This window comes from Mytilus edulis, chromosome 11 (genome assembly GCF_963676685.1).
Source record: "Mytilus edulis chromosome 11, xbMytEdul2.2, whole genome shotgun sequence".
Classification (NCBI taxonomy): domain Eukaryota; kingdom Metazoa; phylum Mollusca; class Bivalvia; order Mytilida; family Mytilidae; genus Mytilus; species Mytilus edulis.
In genome coordinates this window covers 5,723,603-5,736,736 of record NC_092354.1, presented here as the reverse complement: position 1 = coordinate 5,736,736, position 13,134 = coordinate 5,723,603, and the positions used below count along the sequence as shown (strand labels likewise).

The following is a 13,134-nucleotide window of genomic DNA, read 5'->3' as shown; positions in this document are numbered from 1 at the left end:
CACAAGATATCCAGATTTAACAAGGAATACCCAGAAAAAAACTCTCGATTACAGTTGGACTGATGGATTGATGTCCGTTTAACTACTAGTTGATTATAATATTTTATGCATAATGAATTGTTGAAGCATTTTAGAAAGTTTGTTATGTTCAGACAAAAATAAAATCGCCTAACATTTGATCCTAGATCAGCTCTTATTGATTGTGTACCTGTATTGTACGAATTAGAATAGACCTTGTATGCTAATGATACTAATTCATTGTAATTTAGTACTAAATATATGGCTCAAAGTTATATCCCAGGGTGCTATACCATGTAAAGTGATATTATTGTCATTGATCATGAACTTCCTGTTAAAACTTGTCATTTCTCGGCGACATGTGACAGTGTTTTCAATGGAAAACTCACAAACATTTTTTTTTTAACTTGTTTGCTGTTTTTTCAAAAATCATATGGAATAGGTGAAATATATTTGGTTTAGGCAAGGTGTACATTTTTTGGTCTGGTTAGTAATATCTGACCTTTACATTATTTGCATAATTCATTGGTCAATGATAAATTTCTCTGATTTGGTCTGTTGTTCCGATTGCGAGTGCCATTTCACAGTTCAACAACTTGCATCTATGGTAGTCAATCAACATGAAGACAAAATAAGATAATTAGAATCTATCAAGACAAAATAAGATCATTGTAACCTATATTTCATGGTTCACTGACTTAAAATTTCATAAGAAGATATGGTATGAATGCCAATGAGACAACTCTCACTCGAAAACACCATATAGTTGAAGTAAGCAATTTAATGTTACAGTACAGTCTTCAACACAGATCTTTGGCTCTCACCAAACAACAACCAATGAACAGTGGTAGTTCATCAGTATCCAGACTAAAATTAAATCACTGTAATCTATATTTCATAATGACACAGAAATTAACAACTATAGGTCACCGTACAGCCTTCAACAATGAGCAAAGCACATACCACATAATCAGCTATTAAAGGCCCCGAAATGACAATGTAAAACAATTCAAACGAGAAAAGTAACTGCCTCATTTATGTACAAAAAAATAATATGTTGTTTTCTCATGGAACTTTTCCCATATGTAATTATTTGGTCTATGCTTTGTGCTATTGTTGATTCAGATCATTATTCTTCAGTTTGGTGTTCAGAAAATAAAACCTTTCATATTACTATTTTATTTATCCAAGTCTGCCACCAACAATCCCAACATACTGGCCAGTTGCATCGGGATACTTGTCCCTTTTTCTCTACACACAACAGCTGGGTATAACCTCCTATTGCCGGCCCCCAAATATCCATGAATCCATAGAATGTATTGCCTGTAGGCAGCATGGCGATGACACCTGTTGTAGTTGTCATCTTCAGGCTGTGCCAGAAAATCATTCCGGTACCGGATTGCCAGCTCCAAAACTGTAAACAAGTTCATCTAGAACACATTGCTGGAAATCCTAGAAATAAAAAATATTATTTATTATTTAATGTTACTTGATGCATCTGAAAACTGCTTTGTACAATTTTCCACAGGACAGTCAAAAACTGTTTGCCTTTTTGGTGTCATTTCTACATATACTTCATGATCATCTGCAAAATAACCAATACATGATATAAATATGACAATGTTGATATGCGTTTTCCTCAGTTTTAGTTTGTAACACGGATTTGTTTTTTCTATCGATTTATGAGTTTCGAACAGTGGTATACTACTGTTGCCTTTATTTATAACCTCTTTCTGGAAGTTTCAAAGTCACTTTAATGAGTGGATTTAACACTTTGGTGCATAAAATGAAAGGTCATGCAAACCAGTAAAAAACAAATGCTAAAAATATCAATCACCAAAAACACATTAACAATAGAAAAGTGGCTATCTCACATATGAGTAGGTTTGTAATGCATTTTAGTAACCTCATTATGTTTGCCTAGTAAGTCAAATGGTATTTATCGAATTGAGAACACTGTATTATGTTTTACGCAGGGTATTTGTAAAACTAGATTTTACTGTCGCAAATATTCATTAATCTAGCGATAAAAAAAAACTACAGATAGCTGATGAAAAATTACAAATTGCTGATTGTGAGGGAGAAGAATGGTGGTATTTCATGTTTTGACATCTTGATTAATGCACAAATTACACCCTTAAGAGGACCAAATGTATGACAATTTCATGTAATAACAACAATATGATGATGATATAAAATAAAAATAAACCAACACATTAAAAACAACAAAGGACCTCAAGTGCCCCATGTCCTCAGTTTCTGGGTAGTGGTTGGATTAAGAATATACCTTAAATTATTGTCAGAAAATCTTTGTATTGAGTTATTAAATCATTAAAAAAGACACGTCTTAAATGATCATTTATTTTACATATTAGAAAGAAATGGGATTCATCATCCATAACTTTGCACTTATTAAAAAGTCTTTGAGTCTTAAAATGGATTGGGTTGATACAAGAAAAGGAGTTTAAAATGTGATAAAACGTTTGGGTCAGGATGGAAAAATAATGGTAGCTGTTGTTTTGAAAGACCATGTTGCAAATGTGAGTAGACATATTAATCAAGATCACTGTTGATCAAATCAATTGGACAAGGAAATGAATAGAAATAAAATTATTTCAGGAAAAAACAAGTACCTAACAGTTTGTGCTCAAAATCAACAAAAAAAAAACTGATCTAAACATGTTGAACTTAAAATACTACATTTGCAATTTTCCAGTCGGAATCAACGCAATTAATGAAAGTTGTGTATGTTGCCAACCTGTCCTTAAAGATAGTTACAATTTGCAAAACATTTGCTGTTCTTTAGTTATGTTTGGGTTTCATGTCTGCATACTACACACTAGGAAGCACACTAAGTCCTTGAAGTAATGTCCATGGTCAATAAAAAAGACTTTGTTAAAGAAGTAGTTTACACTCCGGGAAACAACAAGCCACCATCTTTCGTATGCTTTACATCAAATCAGATGATCCACATGTATCAAGTTTTTTAAAGACTGACTTAGACCGCAAACTTGGCATTGACAGAACAAATATATTCTGGGTAGTGGTTGGATTAAGTATATACCTTAAATTATTATCAGAAAATCTTTGTATTGAGTTATTAAAGCATTAAAAAAGACACGTTTTAAATGATCATTTATTTTAACGATACTATAATTTAACATTTTACACTATTCGGGTACTTGCTTATGCTTACTGTGACGTCATTGAAAGCACCCTTTTTGATGACGTCACATACAAAACGTTACATGTTCAAAATAAAATGACATTGTTGCTTATTTAAATACAGTTGTGTTTAATGTTGTTTTTAACATGTAAATATTTATACATAAGAGTAAAAGTACATTTCTCGATCAAAACGATTAAGAAGAGTAATCATAGATAATACAAGTACACACCCGTGATATCGCGGGTCCGTGACCGAATTAAAGTATATAACTATGCCTAAGCCTTATTTTAGTAATTGGTATTGTCATCTAATAAGTCATGTCGATTATTATAAGATACACAGTTTTCTCTGCTTTCAAATCTTTCTGTTTGAACCCGTCGACCTGGAACTTATCAATTTTTGGATAAATTAATTATTTGGAAAATAAAAGGTCCTGGCTATCCAGGAATGGAGTATTTTTTAATCAACAGCATTGTCCTATATTAGTTATCTTAGAAAGTCTTGCTGATTGCTGAATAAAACTACAATAGGGAACAATTTGACAATGATTGAATTTAGTAGTGTCAGTCCTTTTATTATGACCCGTGTATATAACAAAATCCTAAATACACCGTTTGGTGGTGCGCCTGTCAAATGCGGAACGTACAGAGATAAGGTAATAGCTGAATATACTATTTGTATCGGTATCGGATTCGACCCGGAACTTGTTAATAATTGGCAATATTAATTATGCTGAAAACAAAAGGGTCTTGAGTGGTGTAATTTTTAATCTACACCATTGTCCTATATTAGATATATATAGAGTTGAATTCTTTGATTTGTCGTTTTTACCCGATGACGGCTGACAAATTGGACCTCGTAATTTTAGTATTATAGATTGTCTACTGCTTTACGTTTGTTGCTTCAACGGTTACATTTTGTATAAAAATAAAATGTGTACGTCGTTATTGATTTTTGCAATTCTGAATTCGATGCTGAAACAATATGGTATTAATGTGAATTATATTGGATATATTATATGTGTGTAGGCATGAACACTATAAACTTACCAATTGCAGCTTTAGAATTAATATCAAAGATGGGTCTGGTTTTAAACTTTGAAGCATCATGATATACTTTTCCTGATTTGATAGCATTCATACTTCCACATTCGCAAAGACTATACATAAAAAAGCATAAACCACAATTGGTCTTAGCCACTATGTCTGTAATATGCAAGGTGCTCCCACAGTCGGTGCATCCTGCTTTCAAATCTTTTGAAACTTGGTATGGCTCAAACATCCGTCTTTCTCCTGGTAGCCAGATAGACTGGTATGTGTCCGTAGCCTCTGTGTTTTTCGTATGATCGGCAACATTTCTATCGGAAACGAGTTCAGATAACTGTACACGTCTGTCTTTCTCCTGTTGTCGTACAAAGCGACCCTTAAATCGAGCCATCTAGGCCGCTATAGCATATAGTTTATCGGCGACGACGTCTTTTAAAATGTTTCGCGGAAAAATTGACGCACGTCATAGAAAAAAACGAAACAAAGGCGACGCAAGGCGGAATGCGCAGAAACAATAGAGGGATTTGTCTTTAATATAAATTAAGTAGTCATTTAATCAACAAAATTCACAGGAATACTGGCAAACATTAAATTCGCTAAGACCTTAAGAGAATGAAGATAGAGATGTGGGGTACATTTATGAAAATACTAAAAATGCTGAAAATAACTTTTAAAACCAAGGCGCTTATAAAAATATTAACTTGGGTTTCCAAACAAACATAGAAAAATTCATAAAAGAAGCTGAAAATCACTTGACCCAAAAATGAGAATACACACTCCCCTATAACATATTCTGAGGTTAAAAAGATATTAAGAAAAATTAAAAAAGGTAAATCAGCTGGGCCTGATGCAATTCCTAATGATATATTACAATACACTATTTACGTAATACCAGTTCATAAAACTTATTTTTTATTTATTAATTAGTGACACTGATAATAAAACCATGGCTGCGTCTTTACCAATTTTTCCGAGTTTTCCGGTTCACGAGAACAATGCTGAAATAAGGTGGCGTAAATGGATAAGTAGAATAGAAAATTTATTCATCGAATTGAACATTAAACCCAAAGAACTTCCATCAGGAGGAATGACAGATTGTTGAATTATCACCAGTGATAATGAGGTTTCCAGATGCTCTTGGGCCATTAAAAACCAAATGCCCTGTAGCTAACACTTCACATATGTATTAGCATCATATTTCACTTCATTTATAAAAACACAATATTTGCAGTTTTAGACCATTTATAATTACACATTTTATACCCAGTGTACTATGATTCCCACATATGCCCCATATTTTGGAATTCAACAGGATAAGCGTATAGTTCTCTAACAAGTTCCAAGACATACTCCGGCATAATTTCCCGCTGGTGCATAACAACTCATTCACCACAACCAACTCTTTTCTTTTTATCCAATCATGTGGAAGTAACCATTCATACATATTGTTTATGCATTTCCAAAATCTTGTGTATATCCTTTATATTTATCTGGGGGTTATTTTTAAAAATGCATTTGATTCTCAGAAGAAAACACCTTTAATGCAAAGACGAGTGAATGGAACAAGATCGGTAACCTATTCATTGAAAGCTATAAAGAACCTTGTAAATGCCCATTTGCCAATACCTCTTATCGCTATTTGTCTGCCATTGCTGTATATCAACCCGGTTCCCATAAAATTTTGACTTCATAAAACAAAACATCTGACGCCACAATGGAAAATTAATTGTTGTATGACGCCAAAGTTCAAGCGGCTTGGTCAGCCAGGAATAGCGACAAAGTATATTGTTTCCCATCTACTGCAGGTAAGATTAAATAAAACCTCAATTTGTTAAGTCATCCCATTTTAATTTTAGACATCAACTTGAGTCTTAATTTTTTCTCGCTGAATTGTATAACACTTTAGGCGCAGGTCCTAAATCCGCCTTTGGCATGTACCCTAAGATTGCATACACACCACCTTTACGTGTATAAACATCCTACCAAATATGAATGCTGCAGCTCAAAAACTGTAGGAGAGAACAGCCGGACAAGTCATGCACCCCAATCTGGACAGATTTACAAGTGTAAATTAATATGCACCACACTATTTCTTCCGGGGGGGGGGGGGGGGGGGGGGGGGCATAAAAATCTATATATTATCCAACATTGTTGGCAGAACATAAAAATACCAACCGCTACTTCCTGGTACTGAATGGTTGGCTGTGGATAACGCCCAAACTTCGTCATCTGTTAGCAGCATAATACTGGTGTTTGGTGAGAAAAAATAAAAGCTATTTAAAACGCTTGCCGAAGTGGGGCGTCCGTTTGGCTGTGTCGGATGTTTGTAGACACGTCAGGTCAGAATGGGGACGTTAAATCCAATGTCTCGTGTAAAGAGAGTGCCACGCTCTTTGCACGTTAAGAACACTTGCAACAACTCTTTGAGGGCCCGTAGGTAGCCTGTTGCAAGACAAAATTTCTGTCCTTATCCAATATACTCTCATTTTACAGTGGCATTCCAAATTTCCCCGACCATCATCCCAAATTGCCTCTATTATGACAAGACCTACCTATTGTATTTATTGTGAACTTGTTCTCGTCCTGAAACTTGCATGAAATATTTGTCACTGGACGTTAAGCAACAAACAATCAATCAATCTGAATGGTTGGCAGTGGATAACGCTCATCATTCGTCATCTGTTAGCAGCATAATACTGGTGTTTGCTGAGAGAAAATGAAAGCTATCTTGATCTATTTCCACTCAAACCTCAGCCAGTTGTCCTTCTCTCCATGGGAAACTCTGAGTGAAAATGAAAAGTAATCTTGATCTATTTCCACTCCATCCTCAGCCAGTACAAATCTCAGAAAATCTTTCTTGACCTAAATGAAATAAAATATCTCGTTGTTGATCAAATGGGTTCCAACTAGATTGTCAACTTAGTATATCTTTTGTGATTGGTATAGTAGTTACTTTTTAAATAGTTGTTGATTTTAAAATTGTGAAATATTTTATTATGTTGTATGTTTTTATTACATAGGTTTTACTTCGGGTTTTATTTTTACAGTGTTGAAAGGTGGATTGAATATTCATGTCTTCCACAACAAGAGCCTGAATCACTAATAGGACTTAACTTGTAAAACATTGTTGCAAAGAGCATCCGATTTCCAAAACAGTCGGATATATTTTTGCAAGCCCCGACGGTGTACTGTTATTGAAAAAAAATCCCATTGAATAAATATGAATTCTGATTGGCCTCTCAACCTAATCTCTGGAGAGAAAAAAAACACTGGGGTATCTGTATACAATTAAGATTTTTTTTTTGGTAAATTAAGGGGGTGGTAGGGTCAATTTAATAAGTTCCGTAACTTGACCCACTGACCCACCTAGGCCTTGGGTTAAGGCAACCTTAGGCAAGTGCCTATCATTTGTACCTAGTGGGGACAAAAGCTTTGTCGTAGGGATTTTTTAATGAATTAAATAAGGGAGATGGTAGGGTCACCCTACTCCAACTTTGGACCTCAATTTAAAAGTTCCGTAACTTTACCCACCTAGGTCTTTGGGTCCAGGCAACCTTAGGCAAGTGCCTATCAAATTTCTGAGTAAACTTTGTGTTGGTACTTCCTCAGAACTGCCCTTCATTTACATAAAAAAAAAAATACCTTGAAGGAACTAAATTTTCTAAGAAAATTTTGCGTATGTAGCTCCTCAGAACCAATCTTAAGTTACAGTAAAAACATTTGTAAAAAATAAACTTTTTATCCTCAGAACCAATCTTGCTTTACATTAAAACCAACCATACCTTGTCAGAACTAAATTTTCTAAGAAAACTTTTGTGTCGGTACCATCTCAGAACCAACCTTTATTTACATTACAAACAACCATACCTTGTCAGAACTAAACTTCCTGAGTAAACTGAATGCTGTAGCTCCTCACACCCAACCTTATTAAGTAACAGTAAAAGCAACCATACCTTGTCAAAACTAACTTTTCTAAGTAATCTGAGTGTCAGTACCTCCTCAGAAATAACCGTTACTTACAGTAAAAACGACCATACCGTGTTAGAACTAAATTTTCTAAGAAAACTTTGTGTCAGTACCTTCTCAAAACCAACCTTTATTTATGGTAAAAACAACCAAACCTTGTGATAGAACTAAATTTTCTTTAATTGAAGCAAAGGGTAATATCTGTAACTGTCTCAGCTCCTTTTAAACTAAAAATAACTATATTGATATGGCTAGAAATAACTGTCACAAATATGTAAGGACAACTATTTTTAAATTGTAACAGTCATAATTAAACTGTTTAAACGCCGAAAATGTTGTCGCAGTTGAAAGTTGTTACAGTTATTTAATAACTACTTCAACACTCAAACCGCTGAAACCGTCGTTAATAAAATGTTTTAACATCGAAAGGGTTGTTACAGTTAAAATATGATTGCTACAACCATGATATAGCCATATTTATGAAACATCTAAAAGGTTATCATTATAGTCGTCTTAGGGTTTACTCGTTTTTAGGGAAAGTGTATCGTACAAACTTTCAAACTTTGCTAGATTGTCTGTTTGCATTAAAACTCTAACATCTGCATCTGCCTTGCCATCATGTGTTCGTAGTCACTGTTTGACATCTCGACGCAAAGCTTGACTTAAGACACGCGTGTCTTTAATGCAGTGCCCAAAGATTTGTCTCTATCAGCAACAATTACAACTGTCGCTCTCTTCATATTAAGTACAAGTTAAATCGTTCCCTTCCAAAACTGACAATGTTCATCACCACATTTTCTATCATGTATATAAATAGGCTGCTGGTACGGTTACTCCGGCCTTGGTACAGAAATATTAAAAGTAGTGTCAAATGATAACTATGCAGGTTCTTCTGATTTCACCAATAACTCCTTGTTAAATTCGGTAAATATGTGTGAATGTGCTACTATACAGAACAAGTCTGGGATATGGTAATGTCGTGTACAACACCGTATAAATAATAGGCAATTTCCATCGTACTATAAATCTAGTCACGTGTCAGACGCTTCTCTCTGCGCAACAGACTCTGTTGGTCTCTTACTTGCTCTGTTTTCCCATGATTTATGACTCCTCAGTACATCTTCGACCGGTTTGCTGACAACCATTTCTTTGTATATTTTATGTGATTGTTTCGCCGTTCCTCGCTCACGAATGCATTAATAGAAGGTTTAGTTCGAAGGTACTCCCTCGGGTTTTCACATAAGTCGTTGCAATGTGGTTGTGTGTATGCAAGTTCATCGTAATGAACCAATTTCAGCGATGAATTCTCTTTATAATACATGCGCCTTTTAAATTCATCTTTGCCTTTGTTGCCCTTAGCTCGTGTGCAAATATTTTAGCATCCAACATCCCCAAAGGGTGACTGGGGAAACGAAATGGTCACGGAGTCTTCTCCCGACCGGCAGTAGAATGCTTGCCGAAGTGGGGTGTCTGTTTGGCTGTGCGGGATGTATCAAGTTCGCAGTCACGTCCGTTCAGAATGGGGACTTTGAATCCGATGCCTCTTGTATAGAGTGCCCCGCTCTTTTCACATTTAGAACACTTGCAACAACTCTTTGAGGGGTCAGCAGGCTGCCTGTTTCAAGGCAAAATTTCGGACCTAATTTTATGTACCATCATTTTCCTGTGGCAATCCAAATTTCCCCGACCATCATCCCAGATGGCATCTATTATGACAAGACCTACCTATTGTATTTAATGTTCTCGTCCTGAACATCCATGAAATATTGCCTCTGAACGTTAAGCAACCCATAAACAATCACTTTAGCATCTAACAAAAACGATTGGGCTATTTTGTGGAAGTCCATAGCGAACTATGCGTATCCATCTGTAACCATCGCAACTCCAGTTTCTTTGATATTCCCAGTATTAGTTGGTGGTATCGTAGATATATTTGATCTGTCGAACAGTGATAAATCTCATTGTTTCAATTCTTCGTTTCTTGTGAGATATATATACTATTGTGTTCAGTTCAAGACCTCCGCCAACAATGTCACATAATAGAAAACGACTAATGGAAGATGTTATTGAGTTATCAGATAAATTTGGCGTTTCGTTAAGCTGAATCTTACTGGTGTTCAATAATGATAAGATTGCTTGGAACGGCTTTCAATTGTAGCCTTCTGGTATAGCGTAGTAACTCTTGATGATGGCTCTGGACTGATCAACAAACAAAACCTTTTACTGTTTGGTAACACGCGGCTGATTAACTATCTTTATACAAAGTATGAACGAATTCTATCTGAGAAAACATATTCCTATGATCTACATTAAGGCTATCGGACGTTACTTGTGTTTTACCATTGCACTTAAAATGTGCTCAGGAAATACTAATAGTATTCAGCGTTAAACATCACACAGAAGGGTGACAATCCAATCACACTTGTGAGTTCCATCTCTGACATATATAGATACTTGAGCCTCATACTTGCACAGGCCCTTCCACTACCAAGAATTCTACTGGTCGGATAAATAGGGTTCCTAGTGTCCTCCTATATAAGTCAATATAAACCTTCAGACACGGAGTAGAGCATTTCATGTATGTGTAGTTAAAACAATGAATTGACTGACGCAAGTTTTGATGTTGGCCTCTCTTTACCATTGTTACAGTTGTTATAAGTTTGAAAAATTCATACCAACCAAAATTTATCTTACAATTTTTTTTCAATTGAGGTAAAACAAGATTCTTCAACTTCATCATTCACCAAAAAACAATATTCAAAGTCCCTTTCAAAATGGTATAACGATTCTTCATTACTCCAATAACTCTTTCAATATGAATTATTACACTCGCTAGCTTTCGTGAGCTTTCAACCTCTTTGGCGGGTAATTGTGAAGGCTGGTATAAGTAGTTCAGCTGAGCACTCTGTTGCAAAGACATCTTGAAGTAGGAAGCCCCTATCTGCCAGAATCTGATCACCTGGGTGATGATATTTACGGTCGATAAAACCACAAGAGCGCACAAGTTCATTATCCGATAATCTACCACCCCATGCATTTGATAGAAAATTAACAACCCCTAATGGGTTGCATGCTATGAAAAACTTTACGGTGCTACGTTTTTTTGTGATTTGAATATACTTTAGCTCTTGCCTGTAGGTTTTTGAACAGTCCACAATTGATGTAAGTCTTTGGAATTTAGCCTTAAAAAATACCCGGAGTAGTCTGTTGAATAATTTCTCGGTGTGGTCAGTGAATTGGGCAGTTCAATTTTGCATGCATTAGGTTAATCCTGCGCCATAAAATATTGTTTATTGTTGATAATGCAATACATCTGTGATGAGCTATTAACTCAAACGGTAAGTCTAACCGTAGTTAATTAAAGTTAACATTTGATCTCTTAGTGAAAAGTGTCAGTAAGAGGAGTCATTGGCAAAAATTGAAAATCTTGAAAGTCGACGTATAAGCCCTTAAACAGTAAACAAATCATTCATACTCTATAAAAGGTAAACGATGAGAACCTGTTACAGTTACCTAACATTTCCATCATAAACTGGACTTGTAAAGTGAAACTTATATCAGTAAGGTCGATAATTTCTTCAAAAGCTGTTTCAAGTAAACTGGTTATGTTAACCATTATAAAATTTGTTTCGCCATCGATAGTTGTTGAATCATCAACAAGATCAAAGTCTCGACCATAAACCTATCTTTGTTGTATACACCTCAACATATCTACAGGATCTGCTTATTTAATTTTCAATTAACAACACGGAAAATCAGAATTAAGCAGTATTTATATTTAGTGTTTTTAGTGATGGCATAAGCTCACTTGGCCCCTCGGGTCATTTGAGCTAACAACTTGGATTTTAATTTTTCTGTTAAAGATTTATCTGATGAAGAAAAGTTTATTTTTATACTCAATCCATCAACACCATCACAAGTAAATAAATTGGGGTCCTACATCAAAAGGTCATTAGAACTGAGGACAGGGGACATGTGACCGTGACGTCATGAATTTTTTTTCATGGAATCTGGTTTAAAATGGAATTTAGAATAAAATAATAAGTTCTGTTTATTCAAAATAACATACACAGGTAATTTAGTGTGCACCATTTTTTAATATTACTTCTTCATAGACAGAAAAAAATATTACAGTGAGACGTTATTTAAATATTCTTTTATAAATTACCAAACCTAAACAAAAATACCTGAGAGTTGCATCTGAATGCAATGTAGTGGCATCCAGCGTCTACTTTTATGAGTGGATGTATCATCAAGAAACATATTGAATGGGATTGTTATTAGAGATTGTCCATCTTGGGTTTTGGAGTTGAAATTAAGATCTTCAATCCATTTTTTTCCATTAGCAGGATGCATAATAATATCACTTATGTCGGCATTTCTACAAAATATCATATACATGTTACATTGATTTTTTTTTAATTTGCAAAAGATTGTAATATGACTGTGTCACAAAAATGTTGTAACATGTTTAACCCTGCCACATTATGTATGGCGTGCCTGTCCCAAGTCAGGAGCATGCAATTTTGCTGTCGTTTATTGCTGTGTTAGATATTTGTTTTTCATTCATTTACTTGTACATTAATTAGGTCTCTAGTTTAAACTGATCTGCTTTGTCATTTTGGGGCCTTTATAATTTACTATTCTGTATGGGCGTTGCTCATTGTTTAGGACGGTACAGCAGTTGTTAATTGTTAATTTCTGTGATCAACATCAATAACAATTTTTCTAAAATTAAATAAATGTTCTAAGAATTAATTATACCTTTTGAGTGACTTTGATATCTTAGGATGTGCCATATTGAGCTTTAAGATCGGTGATGGTTTCATTGACCAAACAGGGATGCCATCTTTACTTGTAGACTACAAAAAAATTGTACAGTATAACATGTATAATAAATCAAATTCAGTGGCAGATCTAGAAATTTTCATAAGA

The 13,134-nt window shown here is 34.9% G+C and overlaps 1 protein-coding gene across 1 annotated transcript in view; it reads right to left on the bottom strand.

The window, feature by feature from the left end:
- Positions 1 to 6,966: 6,966 nt before the first annotated feature.
- LOC139495418 (uncharacterized) overlaps positions 6,967 to 13,134 on the bottom strand; it is an 8,279-nt gene continuing 2,111 nt past the window's right edge. Inside the window, exons 3-6 of the mRNA XM_071283712.1 lie at positions 12,964 to 13,061; positions 12,387 to 12,580; positions 11,675 to 11,784; positions 6,967 to 7,095 (exon numbers count right to left, since the gene is read on the bottom strand). Coding sequence (XP_071139813.1) covers positions 6,967 to 7,095; positions 11,675 to 11,784; positions 12,387 to 12,580; positions 12,964 to 13,061 — 531 coding nt within the window. The remainder of the gene's footprint in view (positions 7,096 to 11,674; positions 11,785 to 12,386; positions 12,581 to 12,963; positions 13,062 to 13,134) is intronic.